This window comes from Leuciscus leuciscus (genome assembly GCF_965113295.1).
Source record: "Leuciscus leuciscus genome assembly, chromosome: 6".
NCBI classification, from domain to species: domain Eukaryota; kingdom Metazoa; phylum Chordata; class Actinopteri; order Cypriniformes; family Leuciscidae; genus Leuciscus; species Leuciscus leuciscus.
Window position 1 is genome coordinate 41,345,819 of NC_138730.1, and position 18,576 is coordinate 41,364,394.

At 36.8% G+C, this 18,576-nt stretch overlaps 1 protein-coding gene across 3 annotated transcripts; it reads right to left on the minus strand.

Annotated features, from left to right (window-relative positions):
- Positions 1-1,419: 1,419 nt before the first annotated feature.
- On the minus strand, positions 1,420-18,456 carry LOC309501025 (uncharacterized protein). 3 transcript variants are annotated; one of them, XM_082172927.1, is made up of 28 exons: positions 18,349-18,456; positions 16,929-16,997; positions 16,651-16,788; positions 14,161-14,187; positions 11,995-13,693; positions 11,681-11,764; positions 10,642-10,809; positions 9,742-9,825; positions 9,452-9,619; positions 9,200-9,361; positions 9,028-9,108; positions 8,871-8,945; positions 8,594-8,746; positions 8,193-8,351; positions 7,968-8,036; positions 7,483-7,671; positions 7,199-7,357; positions 6,943-7,014; positions 6,044-6,103; positions 5,731-5,805; positions 5,533-5,613; positions 4,776-4,925; positions 3,995-4,153; positions 3,552-3,635; positions 3,300-3,449; positions 3,017-3,175; positions 2,808-2,906; positions 1,420-2,721 (listed from the first exon to the last, which is right to left on the minus strand). In XM_082172927.1, the coding sequence occupies exons 2-28, from the start codon at positions 16,945-16,947 to the stop codon at positions 2,541-2,543; spliced, it is 4,704 nt and encodes a 1,567-aa protein (XP_082029053.1). In that variant the 5' UTR covers positions 16,948-16,997; positions 18,349-18,456; the 3' UTR covers positions 1,420-2,540. The 3 variants fall into 3 exon arrangements, with proteins under 3 accessions (XP_082029053.1, XP_082029054.1, XP_082029052.1); XM_082172928.1 differs by having other exon boundaries at positions 12,088-13,693; positions 16,651-16,791; XM_082172926.1 differs by having other exon boundaries at positions 16,651-16,791.
- Between the last annotated feature and the right edge of the window lie 120 nt (positions 18,457-18,576).

Genomic DNA, 18,576 nt, shown 5'->3' on the forward strand with positions numbered 1-18,576 from the left:
TAAAATTTGCATGTGCAAGAGAAGATTTGTAAAGGTGTAAATCGCCTTTCAAGTGTAAGAAAAAAATATTTGCAGAATTTTACTGTTATTCGTAAGTGTAATGCATGTATTGTGAAACTGCAGCCTCATGCTTATGCATAATAAATGTGATCTATATTCTTCTGACTTCCATTTTTCCACGCTTGCACTTTTGGCACGTTTTTTTCGCACAAATACAGCCAAAAGCACTGCAAGCCTGTGAACAGAAATTTGCAAATGAAAAAAAAAAAAAAGTCAGGAACTGCAAAACAGATTGATTGCGTAAAATCAACCTTTGTGTAAAATAGTCATTTACTACTTTTAGTAATTTGTTGCAAATGTCTAAATGACTTGTGTACAAGGGGCAAAAAAGTTCCCGAAATAACCCGATTTGTACAGTTGCGTCTTTCTTTCATCTTTCATTCTACAGTTTTGGCACGATTCTTGTAAGCGCGAAGAGGAGGGCGGGTCCACCATCATCATGTAGCCAATCAAATGAGCTTCTCGCTGGCTCTCGTTTTACTCTTATCTGATTGGTTCAATAAACACGCCAGTCCAGAACACATCTTTATCTTCATTTGGCTCTGCGTCGTTCTCGTTGCCGAAATGGTACTTTTAATGCACATATAGCCTACATGTTAAATAAACAAATAAATCATGATTGCTTATTTAGCTGTGCCATTAGACTGACTGTATGAGGTGGGATCTTATGCTTTCAAAGCTTGCTTGCTACGGCAAGCCACTGCAAAACTGCCTACTCTACCTTTAAACAGTCATTCTGTCTGAAACTATTAACACTTTTTTGCCATTTCTGCAGCTGTTACCTGGAAGGGATAATTTTTTTACATTTTAATTAATTTACTTAAATTAGGACTACTTTATGTAATTATTTGTCCAATTTTTAAGTAAATAAACTAACTTTTTTTTTTAAATGACATAAATTATAGGCTATATGGCAGATCGGATTTTTTTGTAGCCCTATATATTATCTAATATATATAACATTTTTATAATCTATTAATTAATGATCCATCTAATAATGTCTAAAAATAAAAAAAAATATCTGTCTACCAAGTTCTGATAACATATGGAATATTATATTAATAGATACTAATAGATTATCCAAATAAAAAAAAGAACAACAATAGGCCACTTTAGCAGCACAGCCCACCATGAACAACTGAAAATGCTTTTCTGTAAACTGTGCGGTTCTTCTTATATTCATGATCAGTTGGACATACTGTACCAATTTTTCCCATTTAGCCCTATATTTGGAGAGCCTCTTGTGTTTAACGCGTGGGCTTGAGCTCGACATTGTATATAAAAAAAAACTTGAGACTATTGAAACAAGGATGCTAAAATGCAATCACGTGCAAATTAGCTTCTTTACTGCTTATTCAATTCAATTCAATTCACATTTATTTGTATTTTCACAATACACACGGTTTCAAAGCATCTTTACAGAAAATGCATGAGTCCACATTACAATTTAGAGTGATCTGTTATCAGAAGTTATGTATTTCAGAATTGTTCATATAAAATCACATTTAGCTATAACATTATTCATTTAAACAATGCAATCATTTATTGTGAAATTGATTTCTTTAAATTTGCTATTGGTATTCCCCAAACTGCAAAATCCTTATGTGTAAATCATCTGAAATATGAAGGAATTTTACAGCTCATTCAGTCAAACTGACAGATAAGGTTTATTAGCAGTGCAACCTTATGATTTAAAATTATTTTTGAGTGGAACTTCCCCAAACCGAGAGTGCCTTCCATCATCTAAAACACAGTCGGCTTAGGGAAAAGAAAGACAAGTTGAAGTTGAAGACGCCTAATGCTACAACAGAAACTACCCTAACCGTACTCCACACGGAGCGCTCATTACTCCGATCTGCAGATAACAACACTTGCAGCCGCTCAACTTCTCTCGAATCGCTGTCATGTACTTCTTTGACGTCCACAAATTCCTTATTAAAAAAATAGACACAAAAAACTTTTATATTAAACACAATACTGTCACAGATCATTATTTTCCAGATAAACTAAATTAGATCAATTAACCTCAAAACTGTTTCAACAGATGATGTTGAAATGTGAGATTGTGCCATCTATAGTCAAGAGAAAAAATGTGGGTGTGGGGGACATCTTGCCCTGGGGGCATCTTACCCTTAAAAATTTGTTTATTAATATTATTTAGTGCATAATTTTCTGTTTAATCAACATGTTGTCAAAGGACCCATTGAAGAACCAAGTAAACAATTATCAGTATAAGGATCCTGTATGTTCAGATGTGCTCACCACATGCTATGACTGTGACTGCACCTGCGGTCATCCCGATATTAGTTTTGTTCTGATTCATTTGATCTTATATAGAGTTAAGCCACAGTTAACCCAATTTTATAAATTTTCACTCAATCTTTAAATCTCTGTCACTCTAAATAATAAGATAAAAATATAATAAACTATGTGATTGTTTAACACTCTTATTTTAGGATTAATTTTTTTTGCCATGATCTCTAAAGAACAAGAAAGTCTTCAAAGTCTACAAAGTCTTCCTCATCAGGGTCCTCAGGGTCATCGTCATTGCTGTCTTCTGTCTCAGTGTTCTCTGTTGTGAATAGTCTTGTGAGAGAGTCCCTGCAGAAGGTGACCTTCACTTTCTCATCGCGCCCATCCGTCATTTTACTGCACTTCATCCTTCAAAGAGATTGAACACCAGTCATTAAAACATAATTAATGGTGCAATTCTTTAATAAATGGATAAATAAGATTATAGGACAAACCCTGTGATGATAATCCTGCAATCTGAATCCATCTGAGAGCTCTGGAGGATCCTCACAACATCCTCCAAAAACAAGCCACCACTTTCTATGCAGTCATATCTGAAACAATAACACATTTCAATAGAACTTTTTCCATTTTAATGTTTAAGAGAAATTTTAAGTCTAAATAACAAAAAGACTTTATTCAAGGACAAACTGCAATTTCTTACCTGATCTCCTGAAGACTGGGACAGACTTCGGCTAAGAACAGAATCCTCCTCACCCAGTTCTCTGTTAGACTGCTGATCTCGAGTCCGACTCTCCGCAGACCAGAAACTGAGAGAACGCTGGACATCAAATTACCCACAAGCTCTTCATGCTCTGAACAGCTGGATTATGAGAAAAATAATTAGAAATGTTAAGTTCACTGTTGGCAAATGATAAATATAAATAGTGCATATTTGCTATGACCTATTCATTTTCACGTTTATAATGAAATGGCAGAATCCTTACCTTTCTTCTAAACCTTTAAGGTGGTCAAGGGTTTCAAAGAGTTCCTGTCCATCGAGTTTAGGAATCTCTGAACATGGTGATGTGAATGAAATGAATGATGGGGATATTTCAGTCATGCTATCACGGGGCAACCGAATGTCCACTGTACAGCTAGAAAAGAGATGACCATGTACGTTAAAAGTGCATATTTTCATGCTCATATTAGGGATCTGTGTCATTTCTTTACAGCCTGGATGGATGAGATGGACTTACGTAGAGTCTGTGATGTTTTTGGTGACGATGAAAGAGGAACACACATTTAGCACACTGTGTCTCTTATCATACTCCACCTGCAAACTGACAGGGGAGAAAAAAAAACAGGGCTATATTTAAAAAACATTTATTTTATTGTACCATAATATCCGATCCACATGCTTTAAGTTAATCTTTCAGTATAAGACAGTAAAACAATAACACAATACAATTGGATGATAATAATAAATAAATCGACCAATAGCAAACCTCAACCATCTAATCAATTCCCCAAAATCAAGTCCCGCCCTACATTTTTTCTTATTCCAGAACCCATTTCACACATATATACGTCACAACAGAGAAGAAAAGACTATTATAACTTTATAACTTTTAATTTTAGTTTATGTGGAACAAATATAGTTTTCATTCTTTCTAGCAGAAGTTTTGGCAGATCATCATACCAGACGTTATGGAGGCTGGGACATGTGTGACACAGGGAGAGGATCTTGGGTGCCCAGTTCTCAGTCAGGCTGTCCGTCGTCAACTGCACTTTATTCAGACCAGACACCGAGTGTAGAGACAACAGCAGAGCGTCCACACTCTCGTCAAACGCAGGACTTCTGTTGTTACATGGAAAGTGATTCATATTTAGTTAAAGAGAACCTATTATGCTTTAGTGTGTAATGCTGATGTTTCAGTATGAAAAAGGTCTGCAAAGTTACAGTCAGTCCAAAGGGAGATATTCTCTAAATCAGTGCGCACTGTTTCTGAACTCCATTGTAGTCTTGAGTTTTCTTCCGGAAACGTATACGTCTGACAATATCACTCATTTAAATAATTTCCCCTGAAGGCATACGCAAAATAGTTAGTTAGTAGTGTGTTGAAACTCGTGGTTATGGTAAGGAAAATTTAGACATTTCTAAAACACACACTGGAAGCGGTTGACCAATCATAACACACTGGTCCAGCCGACCAATCAGAGCACATTGTGCTTTTCGGAAGGAGGGGCTTCATAGAGACAGGAACTAAACAGAGCGTTACTGAAAGACTGGGAAAAGGGGTGCTGCAATAACGTAAAATATGTGAAAAACATGTTTTGAACATTAAAACATGAAAATCTATTCTAGAAAACATCAAGACTTTGTAATAGGGTATAATATGGCCTCTTTAATAAATTAACATTGATTTCATATTAAATTGAAGGTTCTGTTTCATAGTGAGCAATGACAATTTTATTTTTACCTTATAGAGAGCCCTTTGCATCGGTTATATGCTCGTATGAAGGTTCTCCAGTCACTGCTAGTTTCTCCTGAGTTTTCCGACAGGGTGAGCTCTATCCGTGAGAGCAGTGACTGTGTGCTGGGACTGGAGTCATTGCACTTTAAAATCAAGCTAAAAGGGAAATAGAAATACTAAATAAATAAATACATAAAACAGTAAAATTAGCCTATCAAACACATATCACGCTTATTTTTTGTATAAAATTTGGTGACAACAACTGTTTGTGGCTGTTTCAAAACAACACACTGAGTCAGATGTACACATACTGTACAGTATGTCACCATGAGGTGTATTAAAACATATATTTGGAAGAATTTTTGCTCTTCTAGAAACAGTATGTTAGAAGGGCATTCTAACATCTTATCAAATTTATGTTCATTTAAGATTTATGTGAATCCACTTAAAATGGTTGAGATATTGGGTTTTATTGCATTCAAGGTATACATTCTATCAATACATGCATTCCCTGGGTATCGAACCCATGACCATGACGTTGCTAGCACTATGCTCTACTGGTTGAGCTACAGGAATGGATAAAACAGGGCTTAACTCCTTCTAGTTCTAAATACAGTAGCACCATAAAATATACAGTAATTAAATATTACTTAAAAAAAAAAACCCAAAACAAACCAATGAACTCTTATCAACTAGCTCTCATGGATATCCATAATTCTGATTTGTGGTCTACAGTATGTTTAAGTAATAGAGTGCTCTCTACCTGCATTTTCCAGACAAAGTTTTCCACATCCTGATATCTGAGCAAAGAATACGCTCCACATTGTCCAGCTGATCAGAATCGCTTCAGGTAAAAGACACAGCCTGGGTTAGATTTCTTTGCAGATTTAACTTATTACAGTCTGATGTTTTGAGCAGAAGTAGTGATTGTATCAGTATTATATATACAATATTTTCTCACTTGATTTCATGGCTGCAGTCACTGAGAGGCGAGGAGGACATGCTGTCACCTGACATCTGTCTTGTAGACTGACACCTGTGAATATTTTCACTGTTAGATAGATGAATACTTTCCTCAAATACAACTGTGCTGAATAATCCAAAAATATATTGCATATCCACACTTTTCAATTAGATTCAGATTGATTAGATCAAGACTTGTGCTATATATTATATGTCATTGAATATCTCGTTTCACTCTGAAAAACTGTACATCAGATTACAGAAGTATAATGATTTCCAATAAGACTCTTGAATAAAAACGGTCATCCCACCAAAAGTCATTCGATCCGTCTGAATCACTGTCCTCTTCACTCTCACTCGGTTTATGGACACTGAAAAACAACCACAGAAATAACATTATTTAAAAATATTTAATAAAAGCAGAGTGAAATCTCTAACAGAAAGAAAACAGGATCAGTGACCAGCTGTCAAATTCATGTTTTGTTTACATGTTATTAATCTTTTCAAGTCTTAACAGATCTAGTGGAAATGGCTAGAAATGTCATGAAACCTTGATTCATATATTCTCATACAGTATATATTCATAATAAAATGTTTAAAAATTACAGTCCCGTTAAGCAAGTTTGTTAATGACCAATCATAGAAAGTTATTATATTGTTGCAGTGTATTGTGCATTGTTATTGTTAACTAAAACTTAACCTATTAACAAAAAAATTACGTTATTTGAAATAAAGCTGAAACAAGATATTAGATGAATTAGATTAAATATCAGATGAAACTTAAAAAATTTTGCCTTAAATAACTTTGAATTAAATTAAGTTCAAGTACTAAAATAAATTCAAGCTAAATATATATATATATTTTTTTTTTTTTATGATAAAAATGATAAAAGCACAAAACAAAATTTCTAAAACTTAAACTAAAAATGAAAAAATAAAGACAACAGCTAATTTAAATATATATAAATGCTATTATAGTATATAAAATGTAACTACAATAACACTGGTATTGTGTTTTGCACTAATAATGTTATTGCTTTATAGCATCACTAGAGGGCGCTGGATGTTACTGTGAGATAGTCTTTCAGTTTTCGATTTCTCTCTACTCTCATAGTTAAGCAACTATGTGCTCTTTAATAAAGCATCAGTTGGTGGCACATGTCTTCATGGGTGCTTGTTCTTTAGAGTACAGGAATCACTAATGCCTCACCTGGAGAATTCATTCCTGTAGTCCTTCTTGAAGTTTGCTTTACTTGTCTCAGGCCGCTTGACTGCCAAAAAACTGAGCCAAAAAGTACATTATTAAAGCAATTACATTATTATTAGTAATTCAATGAGCTTTTCCCATCATGAAATGCAGTGTTCAACATGCATATGTCACCATCACTAAGTAACTGCCTTCTCTAAGAGTCTGCAAGCAACCATCAGTGTGTACTCCTATGAAAAGAAGTGAACTGAATTCTCACATTAATTCTCTCAGACTGGGGTTCATCTGAATGAGATCCAGGACTCTGGACACTCCATCCACAGTCATGAATCTGAAGAAAAGATCGACCTTCTTCAGACCAGAGGCCGAGTGCAGGGCAGAGAGTAGATCACACACACTCTCTTCATACTCTGAAGAACTGTTAAAAACAGAAATACAGATTGAATCATTGTGAACTAAAACACTACTTATCTGTCTGTCATTCTCCCTTATTTCACACATACAAACACTCTCACTCTCTCTCTCTGGGGTTGAAATAGTTACCACTCAGTCAAGTCTTTCAGCTGGTTGTAGGCCTGAAAGAATCTCCTCCAGTCAGCATTTGCATTCTCAGAGTCATCTGTCACTGCGATGGTGATGCAGGGAACCACTCTGTGCTCTGGAGGTTTAAAGAGGTCGATCATATCACAACAGTCATCTATGTAATTCAGATGGTTACAGCCGACTGAGAGCCTGAAAAATAACAGAGGACAAACATAGCATAATGCTACTTAAAAGCACAAAAATGTATTTAAGCAATTATATTCTCTCAGAATATCCAGACCTGTTGGAAAGTTGGAGATATTTTCATTAACCGTTTCAGAATTCCAGATGCTTTTTTCCCCCAATATCTAAGGCAGCATCACAACATTATAAAGCAATTCTAGAGAGCACTGCAATAAGCTCAGGGAAAATATAGATGTCAATTATAAATCTAAGCTAATGTTAGAAAGAATAGCTGGGGTTAAAGTTTAAAACAGATGTGTTACCTCACTCCATCTTCTCTCATCACACCCAGACTCTCCACATCACTAACAACAGACATACTGGTATTCAATCTGCCAAAAGAGAATTTATTGTATTTAGATGCAAGTACAGAAAGAAGACACAACCATTTCCTTACAGATGTATTGTGTAAGTACCATGGTATCAGATGATAACACCATGATACTTTGATATATGCCATAGTAAAAAATGCAACAGGTTATTCTTACTGCAAGTGAAGTAAGCTGGAACAGGACAGGAAGAGTGTGAACAGACCAGGCGCCCAGCTCTCAATCAGGTTGTTTAGCCAAACTTTAACCTCCTTCAGACCAGGAACAGAGTGAAGAAACTGCAGCAGAGAATCTGTATGCTCATCCAGCTCTGGGCATCTTTAAAAAGGAAGAAGATGTATTAGCTTGTTAAATGTATTGGGTGAATTTCAGCCAATGAATACATCAAGACAACCATAGATGTCTTGTTCGGAAAGTTGTGAATGAACAAATTGAATAAATTTAATAGAAAATATAGAAAATATTTTAAGAAGGTAGTTGAGAGAACCAAAAAATCAGAATGCATCATGTTGCGTTACATTTTTAAGTTCTCCCAACAATTCCTTTTTTTACAAACTCACTGTTCTGTCAATTGAATGACATTGTAAAGCCTTTTGAAAAGAACCTCCCAAATGACACTAGACCCTTCGAGAGGAGGGAAACTGAGCGTGAGCTTCACCAGTGCTGGTCTGTCCAGAGAATGGGAATGTGCCGGCTCTCCACTGCTACCATATCTGGAAAAATTTTTAATTTTCCTACAGTAAATGTGCATGCAGTAGGACTCAAAATGGTTATGAGATTTGCCCTAAATTTAGAAGAAAAAGAAGAATGCAGGATATTTCATGCTTGAATTCTTACGCCATATCATGAGCCCATCTGTCCATTTCAAGAGTCAATGATGGATTTTTCCTTTCACTGTCATGCATCTTGTACCTACAAAATATTTTACTAACAGTTATTTAGCACAACCATAGGCTGGATGGACCAAGCAAAATTAAAAGAAAGGATGACTTACGGTTCAAATGGCTTTCTAAAGACCGAAAAGGTTGAACAGACCCTTTCGTCATCACTAATCATGAGGTTGCTCACATGAAACCTAATAGATCATAAATGTGATCGAAATATAAATCAGCTGTAAATTTAATGAGAGGTTACATCTTTAATAGGTAAACATTATTTGCTCCTACTTTATGTGAGAAATCTTGGGATTGACTTGAAGGTAGCACAGAATTCTGGAGGTCCAAACATCTGTCAGGTACTCTGCACGTAAGTCCAGCTCAGTTAAACCAGGAACACAACTTATGAAAGACAGCAGTGCATCCACATTCACACCAAACTCGATGTTGTTCCTTAAAACAAACACACAAATACCAATGTTATGCATGTCAAAACACAAAAAGGATGGGTACAGTATATTAAAGTAAAATGAGAATACCTACAGCTCTGAGAAGCATCTGAGGTTATGGGATGACTTGAGGAATTCAGTCATGGGTATTACAGAGAAAGGACAGAGCGCGAAGGATATTTTTGAAAACCCCTGATAATAACAAAGACCAAGCTTTTCTGAGATTTCACACTGATGCCCTTCTGAATGCCCAACAGTTAACCTGAAATTAGGAAAAAGTAATTAATAAATTATTAAAATATCAAGTTTTAATGTTATATTCTTATCTGAATACATGTCAGAAATTTGAACTGAGAATTGGAAAATGTATATGAATTTAATTACCAGACAGAATTATTCTTGCTTGCCATGGTGAACTCTGAGCAAAGACTCTTATGTATGGTTTCTGCTTGACTGGCAATGCATACGCTGTGAAAATCAAATGAAATGAGCATTAATCTACAAAATACCTGATTTCAAATGTAAAAAGGCTGCATGTCTGCTTGTTCCTTGGGCAGCTGACACATCTCACTTCATCTTAAAACTTTTTAAGTATTCTAAACTCTTTTATAATTATTATGCATATTGTTTTAATCACATCACATTAATTGAGAGGCAAGATGTAATATTTATACTGTAAAAATGGGCCCTTTTCTGTAAAAAGCTGAAAATGTTATGTAGCCTATAGGCTAATAAAATACTTTTCACATTAAAAGACTATTGCACTATTGAGTATCAAGATTTGTCTCTTGTCTCTATGGGGTACAAAAGAAGAATTTCCTAATTAAAATAATTGATTTTTCAATTAAATGTTTTAATTTAAGTTTAAGAAGCATAAAACTCATTTAATAAATGTATCCATTTCATCTAAACTATTTGATCAAAACTGAGTTGGACCAACTCACTTAAGTTCGGCAAGTTGGACCAACTCATTTAAGCTGGTCAAAATTAAGTTGGACCAGCTCAATTAGCTACATTTCACTGCATGAATTTGTTTTTTATGAGTTAGACAGTTAGGCTACACATATTTATTGGATGGAAATCCTGCCCTCAATTAAATTGAATTTGTCCAAATTTTTTTTACATATAGAGTACATATCTCTAAATGTATGTACATTATGGAAATGTATGCATATGTTGCCTATATTTATGCTCAAATTTCCCTATAATTACGTACCTTAACGTTCATGTCGATATTTGTCAGCTACCTGTTCGTAACCATGTTCGTCATTGTATTTGGTTTACCTGAACCTTCTATCCATCATCTTTTGTACAAGGAAGTTCATGGTCCAATCGACATTTGCATCGCTGATGCTCTTCAACACCAGTCGAATTTTACCCACTGATTTTTGCCCAGTGAGGGTTTTCAGGATCGTCTGCACACTTGCATCTGACAGGGCTCCATCCTCCATGCTGCAATGCATTCATAACACTGCTTTACAAAAATAAGCAGGTTGTCTGTATTGCTTTCTTTCCAATCATTTAAAATTGCAAAACGTGGATTTGTGTTGGATAAATAAATATAAAGTATTGCCTGAACAGGAGGATCAGAAGTATATTTCACAACAATGCAGAAGAGAAGGAGAATGTACAGATTTCTGAACATGTATAGATGTGGACACATGGATACATTAGTTAATCAGATCATGGTGAAATCATGTTCACCATGGTGGAACTAAGTAGAACATGTTCCTGGATCAATGTCCAATAAACCAATCAGAGCAGAGGGATAGGTTTACAGTTAATGTCAAGTTTAGGCTTACAACAGGGCTTCTAGACCATTCTTATTCACCTATCATTTCCCTCTAATTTTAGGCATAAGTTAAGGGTAGGGTTAGGTTTAGGGGTAGAAAGAGGGTTAGAACTATGTTTTTGGGCCGGAATGTTGTTCCTGGAACAATGGATGTTGATCCAGGAGCATGTCTTACTTGGCAAAATAACAACAACCGTTTGACCATAACTTGCAGGTCACTGTGATTTTGCCAAGTAAGGCATTTTGTTGATACTGGAACAACATTCCTGTCCAAATATGTTTTTACTATCCCTATACCCATAACTTATTCCTAAAATCATAGGCAAATTATAGGTGAATTACACTTATGTAGAAGCACCTAACCCTGGTTGTATGCCTAACTTGACACAAATTGTAAATGTGATTGGATGATTGGAATGTTGTTCCAGGATGAACAAAGATGTTAATCCAGGAACATGTTGTACTTGGTGAAATCACATTCACCACAGCTATATGTATAATACTTATATGTATAAAAAGAGTAGCACATACTCCAAATAGTCCACGTCCTTTCTCCTCCCCAGGGCTGATGTCAGGAGGTTAACATCGGTGTCAGATAAGGAATCAAAATCCAGCCTTCAAAAACAAAAAACAGAAACCTATAATTCTTCATGACATAAACCAAACCCTTCATATAATAATAATTATAAAACATTAAACTATAAAACATTTTATACATCATTAAGGTTTTTAGAACATGATAAGATCGTAATACCATTGTTGGACACTACTGTGATGGTATTCTTTGGAAACCATGGAATACAAATACTTTTTGTAAGAGCATGTTATTTAAGAACATAAATTACCATAAAGATGTACACCTGCTGAGTGCAGGATGAAGCATCTTTAGATCTTTTGCACTGCACTTGACACTCATACTGATAATGCGGGAAGAATACTTTAGGCAGTACATCACAACCTGACAGTCGATCCCCTTCAAAGACCAGTGTATGTTAATACCCAAGCGCTCCCACAGCTTCATGACGTTCTTCAGTATGTCCCTATCATGAAGCTCGTACAAGCAATGAAGTATGAAATCATTATTGTAAAAAAGATTTGTGCCCATGGAGTTCTTCTCTATAACTCTGCTGATCCATTTTTCCAACTGGGAGCGAATAGCGGTAGATGTTGACTGTGGATTTCCCCCCAGGATTAAACGGCTCACTTTCTTGTTTGAGAGACCAAAAAGGAACCGGATTACAGGGAAGAGATGCTCATTGCGCCTCCCATTGCCTGCTGATTCCAATAGCTCCTCGATTTTTGTTTTTGCATCCGCCTCGTCTGTTAACACGTAGAACAGAGTGGTGAAGAACTCCTGAAAGCTGAGGTGCATGAAACCAAACATCTCCTTCAGATTAGTTCTCTCTTGATGGCGGAATGTGCATAGGAAGGGAATGTTTGGTAAATCAGAGATTGCTCTTGGAAGATCGTTTCTGGAAAACAGGACTTGGCGTTTTGGCATTCCACTCACGGCTAGCTGACCCAGGTTCTTGAGGAGGTCAAGGTCTTCGTGCTGACTCGAACCACTGTGATGCTTCAAGAGAGTTAACACAAAATCAACAAATATGGACGTGGTGGTCGTCAACTCGCTAGTTACAACACCATCTTTTCCTTTTCTTTTGAAAATTGTGCAGACAATCCAGCAGATGACCGGGAGGAAGCAAGCGGTGTAGAGCAGCTCTTGTCTCTTCACCTGCTCATACACTTGACTTGAAAACTCTTCATCCTCAAAGAACCTTTGGAAGTATTCACTCACTCCTTTTTCTGAAAATCCCATGATCTCCATGAAGCATTGAGGCTTTTTCAAAATGTTCTCCAGTTTGTCAACAGCGTTCGATCTTGTAGTAACCAGCAGGAAGGACTCTCTCATCATACGTCCTTTCAGAAGAGAGCAAACAATGACCAATGGGTGGGATTTGATGACTGGTTTTGGTGGCAATGCCTCTTTGGATGCTGAAAGCATGAGTTCATCAAAACCATCAATGATGAACAGGATCCTCTGTGGTATGTCTTTTAAGATCTGACCAATCTCATTAGGAGTTAAACTGCAGTTAAGGAGATCCACCAAGCTCATCTCTCCTGAGAGACCGCTGAGATCTTTACATCTTAGATGAAACACTACATCGAAGAGTCTAGCGTAGAGCTCTCCAGAGGCCCAGTCCAGAACGATCTTTTGCGCAGTGATTGATTTCCCACTTCCAGAATCACCTTGGAGAATCACAGCTCTTGGAGTCACTTTTTTGGGGCCATTCTCTGGACCGAAGAGCTTATCAAGGCTGATGTTTTGGTTTCTCTGGTTACTTTCTCTTGTGTTGAAGAATCGTTCCCCTCTAGAGCACATCTCATTCTCACGCTCTTTCTTTTCTCTGTGTTTCTGAACTATCAGCGGATCAATGTAGCGATCATTAAGCAGCACCTGTACACCGGCACGGGAAGTGTATTCTGTAATGTAGGCATATTCGGACAGTATGGACTCCTTGTATTCTGTGATCAATGAGCTTATATCTGCAAAAAAATATGGTTTATTTTAGATATTAGATTTTGTTGACCAAATGTATAATCATTACTGATTGTACAAGTACTGATCATTCTCACCATATGGTAAATAAATTGTTTTTTACCTACTTAAAGAAGTAGTTCACCCAAAAATGAAAAATTCTGTCATACTCTTATTGTTCCAAACCTTAAAAAAAAAAAGAAAAAAAGAAAAAAAAAGAAGATATTTTGAGAAATGGCAACCTGTTTGGTTACCACCAACATTCTTCAAAATATCTTCTTTTGTGTTCTGCAGACAAAGAAAGTCATAGAGGCTTGGAATGGCATGAGGGTGAATAAATTATTTTATTTTTTTACAGAATTTTCATTTTTGGGTAAGCTGTCCCTTTAACTGTTTATAAGGTCACTGTCTTACATGTGTAAACATGGTAAAAAATTACAGTACAGGCGTAATTTAACCCAATGGTGTATATTACCTGTGATTTCAGCTGCAGGCCCTACAGCTGGAATAATAAAACTTTAGATTATTACAAATATTACAAAAAGTATATCATTTAATTCTTTGGACATCTCTATGCTTTGTATTATTATTGATGTTGTATTATTAACATGTTCAGTGGGGAAAAAAAGTTCTCCCACTTAAAAAGATGAGAGAGGCCTGTAATTTTCATCATAGGTACACTTCAACTATGAGAGACAAAATGAGGAAAAAAAATCCAGAAAATCACATTGTATGATTTTTAATGAATTTATTTGCAAATTATGGTGGAAAATAAGTATTTGGTCACCTACAAGCAAGCAAGATTTCTGGCTCTCACAGACCTGTAGCAACTTCTTTAAGAGGTTCCTCTGTCCTCCACTCGTTACCTGTATTAATGGCACCTTTTTGAACTTGTTATCAGTATAAAAGACACCTGTCCACAACCTCAAACAGTCACACTCCAAACTCCACTATGGCCAAGACCAAAGAGCTGTCAAAGGACATCAGAAACAAAATTGTAGACCTGCACCAGGCAGGGAAGACTGAATCTGCAATAGGTAAGCAGCTTGGTGTGAAGAAATCAACTGTGGGAGCAATTATTAGGAAATGGAAGACATACAAGACCATTGATAATCTCCCTCGATCTGGGGCTCCACGCAAGATCTCACCCCGTGGGGTCAAAATGATCACAAGAACGGTGAGCAAAAATCCCAGAACCACACGGGGGACCTAGTGAATGACCTGCAGAGAGCTGGGACCAAAGTAACAAAGGCTACCATCAGTAACACACTACGCCGCCAGGGACTCAAATCCTGCAGTGCCAGACGTGTCCCCCTGCTTAAGCCAGTACATGTCCATGCCCGTCTGAAGTTTGCTAGAGAGCATTTGGATGATCCAGAAGAGGATTGGGAGAATGTCAAATGGTCAGATGAAACCAAAATAGAACTTTTTGGTAAAAACTCAACTCGTCGTGTTTGGAGGAAGTTGCATCCAAAGAACACCATACCTACTGTGAAGCATGGGGGTGGAAACATCATGCTTTGGGGCTGCTTTTCTGAAAAGGGACCAGGACGACTGATCCGTGTAAAGGAAAGAATGAATGGGGCCATTTATCGTGAAATTTTGAGTGAAAACCTCCTTCCATCAGCAAGGGCATTGAAGATGAAACGTGGCTAGGTCTTTCAGCATGACAATGATCCCAAACACACCGCCCGGGCAACGAAGGAGTGGCTTCGTAAGAATGTCTTCATTTCAATGTCCTGGAGTGGCCTAGCCAGTCTCCAGATCTCAACCCCATAGAAAATCTTTGTTGCCCAGCGACAGCCCCGAAACATCACTGCTCTAGAGGAGATCTGCATGGAAGAATGGGCTAAAATACCAGCAACAGTGTGTGAAAACCTTGTGAAGACTTACAGAAAACGTTTGACCTCTGTTACCCCTTTTCCACCAACAAGAACCGGGTGCTGGTTCAGAGCTAGAGCTATTGCCAGTTCGGAGTTGGTTCGACTGACGAACCGGTTTGCGTTTCCACCGGCCAGAGAGCCACAACAGAGCTATATCTTACGTCACTGCATACGTATCATGGTGCCCAGCAACGCTAGTCCGGCAGCGCCAAACACAAACACACCAGACTTGTTCGAGATGCATCGGCTTCTCGCAGAACGATCAGCACATGAAATCAAAGCACTGCGAAAGCGATCAAAAAGCACAAGGAGTCGTATGATCTCCAAACACTCCCGCAGCTCTGATCGGTCCACGCTGCTCCGATGCATCTCGAACAAGGCATCAACAATAATAGACGTTGCGTTACTATGGATGCTCATGGGTTTGCGAAAATAAATCGGCATCCAAACACGGCGAATCCAACGCGTTCGTGCAGCTCGCCGTAACTTACATAGACGGATATTATAATCGAGTTGCTATTAGCTCGACTAGCTGCTATTTAAAAATGGCGGTCACAAGTTTCTCTTCAGTCTTGTTGGCCACGGTAACACCGCCCCCAGCCTCTGACGCAAGCGGTTCTTTCTTGGCTCCGTTCTAGACCCTGCAATGATTTGGTGCTACTTAAGAACCAGTTTTACTGGTTCGGAGCTGGTGCTTTGGCGGTGGAAAAACAAAGAACCGATTTGAAACTAGGCTCTGGCTCCGAACCAGCACCAGCTCTGCCTTGGTGGAAAAGGGGTATGTCATTGCCAACAAAGGGTATATAACAAAGTATTGAGATAAACTTTTGTTATTGACCAAATACTTATTTTCCACCATAATTTGCAAATAAATTCATTAAAAATCCTACAATGTGATTTTCTGGATTTTTTCTCTCTCATTTTGTCTCTCATAGTTGAAGTGTACATGATGAAAACTACAGGCCTCTCTCATCTTTTTAAGTGGGAGAACTTGCACAATTGGTGGCTGACTAAATACTTTTTTTCCCCCACTGTATGTTCAGCTGTGGCATTTCTACCAATAGAGAAACACTTCCACTCACTTGGAAAGTAATTATTAGAAATATTAATATTTCCTGTGACTTTTGAGTTTAATATGACAGGTGCTGAAACATTGCTTCCACTTTGGGCAGAGATATTGATTTTAGAGACTCCATGAGGCTCCACATTTTCCCCTTTGTCTTCTGATAGAAAAGAAATACACATAATTAATTCTATTTTAACCATAGTTTGCAGGGCCTATAACAAAAATATTATTATCTAACTTTTTTTTCAAATCAGCCCTGATCTGACAGGTGTGTTTCATGGGGCTGTGCATTACCGTAATTTGACATGTCCATCTGCTGTTTTCAGTATGTGCTCTCCTCTAATCTGAAATGACCAGCTCAACCTGAGAAAAAAAAAGGCAAATATTATGTAGGGATGAAGTCTGGTTAATTGTGACACCCTTTGCCCCTGAGATAACTGGGAAAAAACCTCCCATTTAACCTGAATTCTACCTAATAAGTGACAATAATGAGGACAGAATTATGTTTTGTGTTTTTTTAACGAAATTAGCAGTATAGGTAGGCCCTGCTTAGAAATTGCAATGATTTATCTCTAAATGACTTTACTACTATTTAGTGTTTAAGTGTGTCAGATACTTAACAAAATCACAATCATTGTCATCACAATCATATTCATTACTTACCTCCTTCACAAATTTATAATTCAAATACAATTCCTATAGTTATTGTTACGGCATTAAAACTGTGCTACCTGACAGTAGCAAGCACTGTTATAAACAATGGCTGAAAGCTTCTTAAATACGATACTATGTTAAAATATTATTAGGATATTACATTATTGTTTACATTTGAACACATTTCCCAAGGTTAAATTAAGGACTTGGCTACATCTTTTTTTGACAACAAGAACTGGTTGGAGTAGCCTATGCATATATTAAAGAGGACATGTGATCTTTATAATAGCCTATGTTTTTGAGTCATATTTCTGACAACAACAAACATTTCTTAAATCTAATGAATTGAAAAGAAACAAAAGTAGGCAACATTAGCTAATAAGAGTTTTGGATTCTTGTAGCGCCCTCTGCCGGAAGGACTTTAAGTTTAGTTTCGCTTTTAATATACAGTATGTTGTGCAAATGTATATTATTAGGATAAATGTTATTTTAAATAACAGATTTTTTGGTAAAAAACGAATCTCAAGTATAGGCTAACTTAAAACTGACGAAATTTTTATATATTTAAAGCGCTTTTTACAAAAGGCTATAGATTGTTTCAAAGCAGCTTTACAGTGATAACAGGATAATAAGGCAACAAAGTTTGTTTTGGATGTAGGCTAACTCTAGAAGAAAATAGTGTCATTGTCCAGCTCAAGTAAGTTCGGTGTTGATTCATTTCCGTTGTAAAAATCATTAGTTGTTAATTTAGTTCATCTTGGCAACTCTGGAGAAAACAGTGATGTCATCGCCCAGCTCACGTCAGTTCTCATACAATGTCAGATCAATAATATTGTTGAATATTAGGCTAAGTGTAGAACATAGAAAATGAAATATAGGCCTAGAACATTTTCTAAACGCAATAAAAGTAGGCTACGTCTTGTGTTTGTGACTGTAGATGTTCAATAGGTCACAGAAAATAGGCCTAGGCTACTGAAAAAAAAAGTGATTTGGTGGTTTTATTATTACTTTTTAAAATCATTATAAGTCAAGTCAAGAATATGAGAAACGCTATATTTACCTGGCGCTTGTACATCGCTGTGTATCTGCGAGCTTGAGCAGATAGAGATGCCTGAGAGGAAAATACTTTCACTTTTCATTTGACAATGAGACCACTTACGTGCGCAACATCATAAACACAGTGTCTGACTCACTTTGAAACCATCCTGTACTTTCTCTTTCTTGATAGAATGCAGTTAGGTTATTTAAAGTTTTTATTGATTTATTTAATAATCTTTTTTCTCAGAAA